The sequence below is a fragment of the Gavialis gangeticus genome, unplaced genomic scaffold (assembly GCF_001723915.1).
Source record: "Gavialis gangeticus isolate Ggan-Ray unplaced genomic scaffold, GavGan_comp1, whole genome shotgun sequence".
Classification (NCBI taxonomy): domain Eukaryota; kingdom Metazoa; phylum Chordata; order Crocodylia; family Gavialidae; genus Gavialis; species Gavialis gangeticus.
This window is the reverse complement of record NW_017729031.1, coordinates 6,323,666-6,337,734: the sequence shown is the minus strand read 5'-3', so window position 1 is coordinate 6,337,734 and position 14,069 is coordinate 6,323,666. Positions and strand designations below refer to the sequence as shown.

At 40.6% G+C, this 14,069-nt stretch overlaps 1 protein-coding gene across 3 annotated transcripts in view; it reads right to left on the bottom strand.

Moving 5' to 3' along the window:
- Positions 1–1,275: 1,275 nt before the first annotated feature.
- Positions 1,276–14,069, bottom strand: part of STAM2 (signal transducing adaptor molecule 2) — a 55,652-nt gene continuing 42,858 nt past the window's right edge. For 2 of the 3 annotated variants that reach the window (XM_019522406.1, XM_019522408.1), the window contains 8 exons: positions 12,743–12,932; positions 11,409–11,503; positions 9,948–10,030; positions 9,657–9,744; positions 6,242–6,296; positions 5,331–5,484; positions 2,551–2,720; positions 1,276–2,284 (listed from right to left, as the gene is read on the bottom strand). In XM_019522406.1, the coding sequence (XP_019377951.1) occupies positions 2,056–2,284; positions 2,551–2,720; positions 5,331–5,484; positions 6,242–6,296; positions 9,657–9,744; positions 9,948–10,030; positions 11,409–11,503; positions 12,743–12,932 (1,064 nt within the window). In that variant the 3' untranslated portion in view covers positions 1,276–2,055. The remainder of the gene's footprint in view (positions 2,285–2,550; positions 2,721–5,330; positions 5,485–6,241; positions 6,297–9,656; positions 9,745–9,947; positions 10,031–11,408; positions 11,504–12,742; positions 12,933–14,069) is intronic. The other variant, XM_019522407.1, reaches the window with a different exon arrangement.

The following is a 14,069-nucleotide window of genomic DNA, read 5'->3' as shown; positions in this document are numbered from 1 at the left end:
TATATTTTACTGACAAATGTGATTGATTCTACATAAATGGTAGTAGGGTTAAATCTGATTCAATATATTTTTGACTAGAACAAGTCCTTGCATAAAGAATTTCCAAATGGTAAGAAATCCTTCAAAAAAAAAAAAAAATCAGCATTTGAAATGAATTTGTGCTAATTTTTAAAAAGGACTCAAGGAATGTGTTATCAAAACACAGATGTGATGCCAACTAGAGTAGTTTTTATTAAACAGCTTTAAGTGAAAATTAAAATGCCAAAAAATTTGCAAAAGTTATGCACACTTGGAATTTGTACCATTCAAAGAACGATTACCAAACACTTTGTTCTAATATGAAGCTGCAATTGAACAAAATCATACTGCTGAATCAATTTAGTAACAGTACAAGAAATGGAGGTGGCACTGAATTGAGCGTACATTTTATTTTTGGAGAACACTAGTAGGATCTACAGTGTAATAGTTTTCATTTGATAGAAAAATTATACACCATAACATTCATATGCAGAAATGCTTTCAACAGTTCCATGCATTTAATCGAATGGTTTTATCCAAGTGTTTTCGTCCATTATTTTCCTCAGTCTAAAGATAAGCCATTCATAAAGTTAAAATATTTATAAATATGATTACATTATTGAGCTGATTAAGTAGGTGGGAAGAGAGTGATGTTCAGATTTCCAAAGTAAAAACAATAAAAGGAAAGAAGTCCTGTATTCGTGAAAAAATATCCAACTCTTCTAGTTCTTCTACCCTTTACAAAAGCTACCTATTAAAAAGTGCAGGAAAATGTCTTCAGATTTTTTTATCTACTGAATGCTACAGTTCCACAAGTACAAAGCAGTTCCTTTACAATTTAACATGTACCCATTCTTTATGTATAAAGAAAAATATAATTCCACCACACAGAACACATCCCGCTTTTTACACAGCAGTCTAAACCAATGTTTTCAAGTGATGTAAGAGCTTTTCCATTACTAGATTAATATCAATTCCAGACAAGTGACTGGCAGCTGGGGTTAGGAGGGGACTCAAAGGTAGCAAGAGTTCCCTGGTCTGTAAAGATAATTCTGCTCCGGGGGGGTCTTTCTCCACCTCACCATTACCTGGGAGGAAAACAAAGCAGACCTTCATAGTCCCTCAATACAAGCATTTTGGCGCCTATTTTGTATAAATGGGAATGCAGCAGATACTTCCTTACCCATTCCTAAACCGCCACAAAGGAGAGATATCACAGTTTCCTGGCTAGGTAACTTGCAACCACAGAGTGCTCTCAGTTTGCAGCTGGCCCCTGCCTGCCCTTCTGAAACATCTGATGCTTAAAGTATAAACTCCGATACAGAAGTAGTGAAACAGCTCTGTACCAACACAACACCTGGTGGAAGAAAGAAGAGACCTCTAGAGCTCCAAATCCAGTCTGGCTATAATATAAAAGAAAATCTTAACATTTTTCATTTCTGTATTTACATGGTCCTCATTGCCATGTCTTCAAAACAATTTCCTCTCTGAGTTCACATTTGCTTTACCATGCAATTGTTCTGAGTATGTAATACAATCCACACAGTAGAGCTGACAATGGTGCAAACAAGACTACAATGCATCTAAATCAAAAAACACCATTTAAATGAAGGTTTCCCTAAGTCAATGAGATGGAAAAAATGCAAAAAGGTAACAGACAAAGCAACAAAGAACTAGATTTTAAAACAAACTCAATTTTTCAACATACTAAAAAAAAGAATCAATTCTCTTTTGGACAATCTATTACTTAATTTTAGATTTGAAAGTGATGCTTCAAGAGATTGAAGGAAGTGTTTTAAGTTGATTGATACTCACTTTGGGTTTGAAATCATAAACTTAAGTAGTTAGTTAATCTAGCTCAAATCATTTCTAGGGAGATTCCGAACAAAAAACAGTCAAACAAAGTATGTTTTACTTTGCATAATAACGCAAGTTGGGTTGTTGAAAATATACTTTGAGATCAATGACAAGCAGTCATAAATCATTAGGTTCAGCAACATTTAGAAACTCTTTCAGAAATATAAGCCTAGTTTGTTTTCAAAGGAGAGGCTGTTGATGGTAATTTGTTTGAGGCGGCAGAACTGAAGGAGCGGAAACTGCCATAGGGTAGCCTGTTCCTTGAGGCAAACTAGACGTAGTGTTCTGGTAAGCTGACATATCCACCGACATTCCCATCTGCTGGGTGTAAGCAGCTTGACTGGTAGCTGACTGAAGGCCAGAGTTCTGGTTCATATACGCGGGGTTTGACACAGAATCTGGTCCAGCACTACAAGAGGAAAAAAAGAAGAGAAAAAAAGAAAAGATCTCATCGGAGCAAGATACATTGAAAACTTAACTAATAAATAAATTTGCTATAATAATGATCACATTGGCACACAAAGGATTTGCATGTTTCCAAAGTAATAAAAAGCAGTATTTTCATATTCATTCCAATCTTCTCCTTCCCCACTCTTTGCCTCACCAGACACAAAGTCATAACTATATACTGGGGAAAGTTAATCTTTAGATTAAAGCATCTTGCTAAAGCATTACCTTATATATGCAGTCTGAGCCGCCTGAGTTGCTCCAGAAGTGTTTATACTCTGAGGCAGAGACCTTAGCTGGCCCATCTGATCGGGTCCTAGACTGTAACCTTGGGGAAGAGTGACTTGGTGAACACCCTGAATCATGTAGTTCCCACCAGGTGGCTGTAGTGGATAGGGCTATAAATAAAATAGAATACATACCACTTCTGAATTGATTAATAATAAACACACAATATAAATATGTCAAATAAATAAATGCTCAGACTTCCTCCATATAGCTCTACATGCTACAAGTGTGACAGTAAAGCCTGCAACATTTTCAATTTAAAATTAAATAAGTGACAAAGTAAGACATGTGGCTTTTTTTCCTATTAAGGAAGTACAGGATTTAAACAGAAAAATCCTCACTACTCATATCAGTGATTTTGTTAAGGAAAGATCAAGCTGACATTCCCTTGGAGACAGTACAGCTACAATATGGTAGACTGTTCCTTCAAGTGTTACACATATAACCTATATCAGGGGTATCAAACTCACATTGTGCCCTGGACCATAGGGCTTCTTGTGGGCTAGATCTAGCATGAGGCAGAGGGAAGCAGTGGCAGTGGCAGTTTCTGAAGCAGCAGAATTATCTCTGAGCTAGAGCACAGAGCAGAGGTTCCAGGGATGCCCTGTGCTAGTGCTGGGGCCAGAGCCAGAATTGCTGCATGCCCTGTGCCTCCGTTGTGGCTCAAGCTCCAGCACGAGGCACACAGCAGGGTCTGGCAGCCAGGAAGGTAGGGTTGCAGCACTGCAGACATGCAAAGTGGCTGGAGGACAACCAGAGCCGCATCAGCTTTCACTCCCCTTCCTGCTGCTGATCACCAAGTTCATTGGGGCCCAAGGGCCCCAGGTTCTGCAGCAGGCTACTATCCCCAGCCATACAGGTAGTCCAGTGGGCTCAACAGAGTGTGGGCCATATATCTGACAGCCCTCATCTGTCATTTCTGCCTTTCTTGGCAGCCTTCTTGCTCTATTTTTACCTTGTCCTCCATTTAGCAATTTCACATCATACAATTTAGATATAAAAGCTTGAAGAAAAAAAAAAGTTGCTGCTCCATCCTCCCACTCCCTATATTTATTTATACTATATCTCCCTTGGACATGCCTCCTAAGAGATATTTGCAATTTAGTGCATCACAAGAAAGAAGAAACCAAATTTACCAAACATACAACGAGAAAAAAAATGAATGCAGTTGGATATGCAAAAACTCACAATCCTAACTTACTGTCATGTGGCAGGAAAATTTTACATCTCTTATATCTGACATAAGGGAAAAACAAGTAACAATTCCTTGAATGTGTGGCAAGTAACCACATCCATCTTAATGATATTTAGTGTATAGTCACTGCATAGGAAAAGGTATGTATTCCACACAAAGGATTGGGTTTTCCTTTAATACATCACTATTCAGGACAAATCTAGAGTAAGGCAATGTAACAAATACATACAGGTAAACATCATATTCATATGGTACACATCATATTCTCCTTGGAATGAAGTCTATGCATGAAATATACATCTTTGCAGAAAACAATGGTGCTTATCACTATTTTACTTGTTTTCACAGCAGAAAGGAACAGTATCTCAGAAAAGAATAGCAATATTAAACTACTGTTGGCTTTGTGCTCAGAATTCTTCCACCCCCAAATATAATGAAGCTTTCATTTCCAATAGTTCAAGGCATGGCATAATAGTTAAGTGCATCTTCTTTGATGTGGCAGTTGCTATGGTAACTATTCTTTCTACACTGAACAATTAACATTCAGGAAAAACTACCTAAAATACTCATTCTACTTTGCCTCCCAAGTGTTTCCTTGAAAACAGTGCCTGCCTTTTCTCCTTTTCTTGCTTTCATAAATGAATGTTTGGCACATAACAGCTCATTCCACTTCACTTTTGTTAATTTAACCCACTAATGCCTAATGCTTAATTTGTGTAGAAAGATTGTAATTCTGCTTCAGATTTCTCATCACGTTTAGAAAAAATGCATTGCCCTAATGATTCACATACAATATTAGACAGTTCAATCATGCCTCTGAAAACAGATAAAAGTAATGTTCTGTTTTAGAACTGAAGGAGAACATACGACTCATAGTAAATCTATGCTTTTAGCCTTTGAAACGTGTGATTCTAAAAGTACAATTTTCTCTGAGTGATGTCTACTGGAAAACTAGTTAACTGTGGCAGTGAAGCTTTCAACCTTCTGAATGTAATATCTTCCTATTAAATGCACAACAAAGATTAACAATTGCACTTTAGTACTGGAATGTAATTATGAAAGACACTCATTTCATTCTAACACATTTAGGATATTTTATTCTAAACTCTAAAAACTCTGGGTTTGAAATGTACAGCCTGCAGGCCAAATCCAACACGCAGGACTCCCCGAGGAGCTGGGAATTTGGGGCAGAATGAACATGGGCAGGGCCCACCACCAAAATCTAACATCTGAAGACCTGCTGGAGACGCATGTTGGCAGGTGGAGGTGAGTGATGGCTGGCTTAACCCTGATTCCATTGCTGCTTGCCCCACTACTGCCACCACATCCAGATCTGTCCTGTGAAAAGCCCCCTTGTCCAGATCTGACCTTCAAGGAAGGGTGAATGACACTCCTGCTATAAAGGATTGCATGGAAGTGTCAGACCGTTTTTAAAGCTCATAATAAAGCTTGCTTTTTATACTTTCGTATCAACTTTTTAAAAGAAAAATGAATATTAGAAAAATATTCGAAAAGGGGCACTGACCTGCACTGGAACACCAGCTGATGTAGGTGGATATTGTGCTTGAGAATGGAGTTTTGAATAGGCTGAATACAAAGGTGCTTCATTCATCAGCTTGTTATAGAGTTCCAAGGCTTCTAGTACTTTCACATTCAACTCAGAGAATTCTGAATGTTTCCTGATTAAATACAATTTTTTTTCAAATATTTCTTTATTTAACAGTGGTTAACATTAAATAAGTTGGTTTTTTTTTTTGGTTTTTTTTTTTAAATACAGTCTTAACTACATAAGAAAAATGAAAAAAAAAGAAACACTCGACTTGTATTTCCAACATTTCCAGTACCCATTCCATTGGTCAGACTACTGGAACCGAAGGAGGCAAGTCAAAGAAGAGGTTAAGGATTGTTCACTAAGCCTTAAAAAAAATGCATCCCCTGATCTGTCCTTTTTTTGCTGCCTTTTCCTTTTCCTCATTCATCATCAAATCCTAAGTCAGGTAGAAACTGCCATATTTTAACTATGTTCCCATATCACTTACAGGTCTTCAACTGACTGAAAAACGTCAGGATGAAACAATTCTGGACATCACTGATGGCTTCTTGGAGAATAAGAGCTACTGTATAGCCCTGCATATTTAGTCAGGAAGTTGTTTAAGGCAAAAATTAGTTCTTACTACATACTGGTACATAATGGGGCCCTGTTCTTGGCTGAGGCTTCCAGGACCTACTGAAATAAAATTTTAAAAACCCTAAATAAAAAGAAGAGTAAAACAAGTTCTTGTCAAATTTTCATTCTAAAAGATCTTTGTTTAGGTAAAAGAGAAGTATAAAAATATTATAATCACACACCCAATTCAAAAAAATAAAACTCAGGTAGAATATATATAGCAATGTTTTATCCTTGATTGCAAACACCAGTAAGAGATTATGCCTCACCTATCTATCTCCTCTAGCTTTTCATCTATCATAGGACCCATCTGTTGACAGACATCTGTGAAGACAAAAATGTTAAAAGTATTGGACAATTAGAACTTAAAGTGTATATTATAATTGAGTACTTCTGTATTTTGCAGAGGTTTAAGACAGTGTCAAAAATGCATCTAATTTAATTATACATTCCCCATCACCATAATTTGAACTATTTCTGTTAAAAAAAATACAGCATCTTTTTCCTTCCTAGTAAGCAGGAAGGAAAGGGGGGGGGGAAACAAACAGCTTGATTTGCTACAGGATTAAAACAAACAAAGCAACAAAAAGAACCGGGTGAACCTTGACAGATGTAAGATTGCGTCACATCATCTGATACCTATACAAGCAGTTAAGATGTAGTTTAACTCCATGCTCCTGTAGCAACACAACTGTGGTAAAATCATTGCAACTAACTTCACTCTTATTGATGGTAACTTTGACAGTGATCTAGCTCACCTGTATTACTGCAGTACCAAAGGTTATATCATAACAGTTGATACGCACTCCAAAATTCAAGTCTACCTTCCCTTTTGTAGCAGTTAAAGGCCACGTACAAATTTGTGTCAGAAAAAAGCCCCTCTCAGCACTAAAAGGAGAGCATACAGCCATTCAAGGGCTTTCTTGCAAAAGAAATATAACTCTTATGCAAGACGTTAGATAGATTATTTATAAGGAAAACTTCCTCCTGATCTAACTTGAACACCTGTACGCTTCTTTCAAGAGAGACACGCCCAGTATCCCAGAGTCTTTTGCTTTCCTTCTCCTCCCTCTCCAAGACCAGCAGTAGGGGGCCATTCTCCTGCGGCAGGATTCCTCTTGGAGCCCTGCAAGCGTTCCCACTACAAGAAAAGATCACCCCCACTGCAGTCCTCCAATTCCACAGGAGAAAGGGGCCTTGCCACCACAGCATAATTGCACCCTATCTCCTCCTTGCACCCCTAAGCCTCCCTGGTGGAACCAAAGGTGGACAAGGACAAGCATCAGAGATGCTGTGACTGTAAAGCTGCCTGGGTTTGGGCAGCCTTGCTGCTGTGGAAAAAGTGTCTTGCATCCTGCATCTCTCCAGCTCTACCCGGAGGAATGTGGAAGGCAGGAGACAGATGTGCCATGGCTACAAGAGATTCCCAGAGACTGAAAAGCTTAGTTCCCAGCCTCTGGCCTTTAAATGCCTCCCCTGCTGCAAAACCCCAGTGGCCAAGAAAGTTATACCCACTTCAGTTCATGACCCCATGGGATTTAAATGCCACCCACCTGGGTTTAAAAGCTAGGTAAAAAGCTGCAAAGCCAGAACACAGGGTTCATAGAATCACAGAATCAATGAGTTGGAAGGGACCTAGACAGATCTAGTCCAACCCCCTGCCATGGGCAGGAAGGAGCACTGGGGGTGGCAGGGGTCATAAGACCCCAGCCAGGTGCCTATCCAGTCTCCTCTTGAAGACTTCCAGGGAAGGTGAGAGCACCACCTCTCTGGGAAGCCTATTCCAGGCTCTGGCCACCACCTCTCTGGGAAGCCTATTCCAGGCTCTGGCCACCCTTACAGTGAAGTAGTTCTTCCTAATATCCAACCTAAACCTATCTTCCCTCAGCTTGTGGCCATTGTTCCTGGCGACTCCAAGGGGGGCCCTGGTGAACAGACTTGCCCAAGTCCCTGCTGGTGGCCCCTGATAAGGTTGTAGGGTTGGCAAAAGATGTCTCTGGCCGTACTTCCCCATGCCTCACGTTTTAAATAGTCCTGTGTGGGGCCCATCTTGGCTGCACATGAAGCCCTTTAAAACCCAGGGGGTGCCTACCGACAGCCCGCCCCCTTCCCAGGTACGGTAGAGGACAGCCTTTCAAGTGGCGGTCTCCCCTTAAGGCAAGGATGGCCTAGGGAGCAGCCCTCTAGTCTCCCCTGGCTGGAAAGCTCACCCATATAGCTCTTCAGCCAGGGGCTGGAACTTGTGTACTCTCCAGCTCACAGCTGAATTTTCTACTAGTAAGAATTTCTGAGAAATTACTAGAAGACATGAACATTTGTAAATGGCCAAAGTTAGTTCTGTCCATAGCCAGAATCACATATACATAACTTCCTCAGGAACACCTGTCGAAAACCAGACCCTAAGTTATGTATTTAGTACTGTAAACTGCAAGGCCTGCAATCATTCTCATCTCTTACAGACATTCCATAGTTCCGGTCTAGGTCCCGTGAAAAAGGTCTCTTATACTCATGATCTTCCTTAATCCTAGCTTGCTTCATTCTAGAAATGTATGTTAGACATATATTCAGGCTGCGTACACCCTTTCAAATGATCTGGGAGAATTCTCACAGGTTTGTTCTCCTGGTAGAAAATCTTACCCAGAAAGGTCTTGAAGAATGAAGAGCTTGCAATGCTGACAGTGTGTTGCAAAGGGAGGACCTATGCACATATCCCAGCAAGCTCTGCAGGTTTCCTTAGTTAGATAGGAGCAGGGCATAGGGCAGCCCTGATTGACAGATCCAGACTGCTCATGGTCAGCCTGCATTTCCCTGCAGCACAATGTGGGGACTGTGAACAGGGTGTGTTCTGCTCCCTGCTGAAGCAGCAGAGTCCAGCAAACACCAGTCTCACAGGGTGGGGAGATGCTGGAGGACCATATTCTCTTCTGAGAGAAGCTACAGCATGTACAGATCTTTGCTGTCCCAGAAAAAACAATCCTAACAGTGATTCAACCCTGGTCATTCCCAAGTTCTCTCTCTCCTGGAGCAGCCATTTTTATCCTGAGAGAAAAAGCCTGAACAGCTGTATGCTCATTTCTCCCGGGAGAGCCGTGACTATCTCAAGGAGAAACTGAATGTCTATAACGAGGCCTCAATTTCTACTGGCCTCATTTTCTCAAGTTCTGACAGCATTATTCTATTTAAACTATTGTATCCAAGTCCTTTAGGTTAATACAAAGGATGATATATCACCTTTTGCTTTTTTCAAAATCTTGACTTCTAAAACTAAATGTTTAAACATCAAAACTAAGGCATTCTTCTTCCTCCTGAGAAAAGAAAGTAGCTTTAAAGTAACTCTTAATGACATAGGCAAGTAGCACTCAAGCCAAATGCGTCTTCCAGAAAAATGCAGTCTATGACCTAACTAGAGGCTTAAGCTTCTCATCACTCAATATAAGAGTTTTACTTTACAATTACAGGTTGTATTCCAAAATATGAATAGCATTAAACTGGGAATCAAGCCCAAGTCTCCTACTACGAAGCAAACTGTTTCTGACCATTTTATCAATACAAATGCAGATTTGTTTTTCCACATAAAGGTTAGAGAACTACCAAATGAAACGAAAGGAGAAAATAATGGTACTCTTGCCACAAGTAATAGAATTGAATATTACAGTTGGCTCATTTAATATTACACAAAAATACCTTCCAAGTCCAGAAGGTCTGGAGAATCTGGCTTTGAATCTGTAGGATCTATACTCTGAAGTACCTGAAGTGCTTTATCCATCTTATCCTGAAAAGCAGAGAGGAAATAAGAAATAATTCTTAAAGCATAGCATAGAGTACTTCATTTTCAAATGAAAAAAAAGGAAGGTTGTTTGTTAATAAACAATTTTTTTTCTCCATCATGCATTTTCAGTCAGTACAGAAAGAATATTTGTATAAAACTTATATAATATACCCCATGATTTCCATTCATTAAAAATGACTGCATACCTCATCTATATAAACTGGTTCAGGTTCTGCTTTCTTAATTTCTTCTATTGTATCTTCAGTAACAGACGTTTTATCCACAGTCGCTAAAAGAACACAAAAAGGTGTCACTTTCTTTTCTGCAGCTTTGTTACTATCTTAATCTAAAATACGTTGTTCTAGTCTAAAAAATACTACATAGTTTATACCAGCAATTTTCAACCTCATTACACTCAAGGCACCCCTCAGAAAATGCCAGCTCTTACTTTCACAATAATAAAGCAATCTTTCTGTCGCAAAGAACTCAACAAAACTACAACAGATCGGAACATTTCTGGCACTATGGACTCCTATTCAAAATCTCTGGGTTTATCTTGTGAATTCTGCACCAGTGTTTGCACGCTGAATAGTGGCATCCTGGTTGAGAATCATTTGGTACATATAGACACAGTATTTAAATACCGCTTGCTATCAAATGTTCAGGTCAAGGAGTATTTAGTAAAGCTGAACACTTTCTACAAAGTGATGCTCTCAGAATTTGAAGAGGGAACAAGGCATTATATAACAAACTTAAAATGATCTGTCTGAGATTAAGATATTAAGTCCAGAGTTCCAGGAACCAAAGTAAAAAACCATTACCAAGGGCCCAAGCAAGGGAAATACTCTATTTTTTGATTCCAGTATCTGATACAAACTTATCATTTCCACAACACCAGTTTGTTGTGGAATTTAAAATGTTAAGATTAACCTCAATCAAAAGTGTAAAGAAAAGAAAATCAGTAACAAAAACAAGAACTGACCAAACTATAACTACATCCATGTTAAATTAGCGTAGCAGCTTTCAAGCTATAATCAACGCGTTAGTGTTGCTGGTTGTAGCTCTGTTAGTCTAAGAACATAAGGCAGACAAAAGATATTGCATCTACCCAAACAACCTTATTAGACCAACTAAGTAGCTGGAAAAAAAATGTTCTTTGCAAGATTTGGGGCATATACACCCTTCTTCAGGCATAAGGAGAGTCTGTTGGTGTTTGTGTTTCTATTTTACCCAGGAGAGCACACAAACACCAACAGGGTCTCCTTATGCCTGAAGAAGGGTGTTTGTGCCCAAAAGCTTGCGAAAAACAAATTTGCTAACTATTTAGTTGGTCTAATAAAAAGATATCACATCTACCCACATAACCTTGTCAAGCTATAAAATCAAAGCATTTTAGATGCTAGGTTCCTAATTCAGATATAGGTTTGTTTTTCACAAGAAATTTTCTGTTATAGAAATGAAGGTGATTTAGCAGAACAAGTCAAGGATGAAAGTCCAATCTCCACCGAGCTCAGTAGAAGTTCCATTGACTTCAGTGGAATTAGGATTTCATTCTGTTGTTTTTTTTCCTGCCTTAGGACACGACCCTGGGCAAATCACATTGCTCCTGGTGACTATACATGCCCCTCTCTCTGAAGTAGTGTGCTTCTTTTTACTACATAACTTACCTGTTTCAGGTTCTACATTTAAATTAGAGGTTACGAAATTAGATGGGAAAAGTCCTACTCCTCTATGATTTTCACCTTTCCACCAATTGGTATCACTGAGGAATTAAAAACAGTTCTGTTAAAAAAAAACACTCTTGGTATTTATGAAGTTAGAATCCCATCTAGATTCTATATAGCAAAGGGTTCTTATCCCATCACTCAGTTACTAAGATTAGCAAACTACAGGCAATATTAATGCTGGATTTTATGATTAACACTATTTCAGCAGAACCTCATCAGCAATCCCAGTCCCAAAACTATCCAAGTGCTATTACTGGAGCAAGATATTTTGCTGTAAAGAGAAGAGCATCTCCAGCACTGACACAGGCCAGATACAGTATTACATTTCTACCATGGGAATCACACTTCTCTTGGTAGGAAACAGAAAAGTACAGGTATTCATACAGTTTTTTCTGGAATAATAATGGTAATTCTGGGAGAAAAATAACCCATCCACCTGGGAGAAGTTGCTGCACTTCCCCACTGCTTGACTCCTGGAGGCCAAGAGAAGTAAAATAGCAGGGAAAGTTTCCTATTCCTTCCAAAGACTGGGGTCATCTCAATCTGGAAAAGACATGGGGGACCCGTCCTGTAATTCAGAAGGATAACGGAGGAGCAGCTGCCAGCTGTTCCCCACCGGCTCCTTGCACTGGGCAGCACTTTGCAGCGCTGCTTAGTGCTTAACATTACAAATGAACACCTTTATATGGTCACAATAATTGACAACTCAGAGGCACTTCGCAGGATCAGACCTAAAGCCTACAATGAAAGGAGACTAAGCTACTCTACTTTGGCTTTCATTTACCATATGGTAAGAGCATGCACACTGACAGCTGCCACAGAGCAGCTGACACAGTAAAACCCTACATACCTTTACTTTGCTCACATGTCCATATCCATTCCGTTTTATAGCAGGGTTAAAAAAAATAACAATCTCTAAATGCACATAACTTACAGACCCAAAATAATCAGATCTAAACCAGGCAAGGAACAAAATTTGAATATGGGTAGGCTGTCAGAGCACACCCTCTGCACATGGAATACTTGGTGACTTCAAAGGGAGATCCATGCACAGTATAATAGAAGAACTGAACCTACAGAAAATAAGCTAGGAAAAAGTGCAGTATTTGGCAATTAATTGGAAACTCTGAATTTTAAAGGATGGCACAAAAGTAGACAGTGTCAAGAATGGATGAAAGAAAACAGTCCGTAGACAACTAACAAAAAGGAATTTAGATACCCACAGCCAACAACCCATTTTAGAAATAAAAGCACCTTATCTGAACATACTGTACCTGTCATCCAAAACAATAATAATTTCTCCACTTTTAAAGGTGAGCTCATTGTCCTCCACAGCTTCGAAGTCATACAGAGCTCGCACCTTCCTTGAGATTTTCTGATTGTTCTGTTGAATTTCTGCAGATGGGTATAAAGATTTAGTTTCCATTTGCTGCTGCTTCTGTTCTTGCAAAGATAATTCAATAGCTACAATTAGGAAAATAAAAAAAGAAGTCTGTACATTTTATCCTTCATGCACAAATGATTTTAGTTTCTGAAGAGAGAAAAAGTAAGATACAAATAAAGTTCTATGCATCTGTTCTTCTACTTTTAACTTAAAATTCCTTATTCTTAGATGTTATTATGTCCCATGAAAGTCCAGGGACTCTGCTCTTCCCTCCAGTTTGAGGGTACAGAAGACAAGATATAGGCATGAACAAGTAATTACAGGCAGTCCTCAACTTACAACTTTTCAATTTATGACGAACTGCACTTACGACCTTTATAAATTGACACCATGTTTCGAGGTTCTGATGCGGGTTTCAACTTTACAATACTTGATACAGCTGCATCCAGCTGGTAAGTCTAGAAGGGGAGGGAGAGAAGGGGCAGATCAACGACCCCGCAGCAAAGGAGGGATTGAGGCTTGGTCAGGGGCTGGGGCAAGCACTGCCCTGCCAGGGTGAGGGGGACATGGGATGTAGGCACAGTGCGTCCAGGGGGCAGCTCCCGCTGCTGCCTGATGCTGGTCCGGGAGCTGCTCGTCCGGCAGCTCCTGCCACTGCTCCCACCACTCGTCCGGAAGGGCACAGGGGGCATGTGCCCCCAGATCTGCACCGGGCAGGCATGGCTAGGGCTGTACCGCACTGAGCTCTGTGCGGGCGCAGGGGCTATAACTTGCTGGCACTCGCCCAGCTGGGGCAGGGTGTGAGGGCGCAGGACGGAGCCACTGCACTGCCTCCGGACAAGTGGCACACAGCAGCAGGAGCCGCACCACCCTGCCCATACCCCCAGGATGAGCTGCGCCTTTGTCCCATACCCCCCCGCCCCACCCCACCCAGGTGATCAGCAGAAGGCATGGGGAGGACATGTGCCCTCAGATTGGGGGATATGGGGAGGGGGGGGTTGTAGCCACCTGAAAATTCACCGTAGCCCACTCATAGCCCCTGCTGCCCACCTGGAGCGCAGCATGGTGCAGCCTCAGCCTTGGCAGTCCTGCACAGATCTGGGGGCAAGCACCCCCCGCCCCAAACCCATGCCCTCCTGGAAGCAGCGGCAGAAGCTCCCAGACAAGAGGCACGCAGTGGTGGGAGGCCCCCCCCCACGCCAACCCCCCCGGACAAG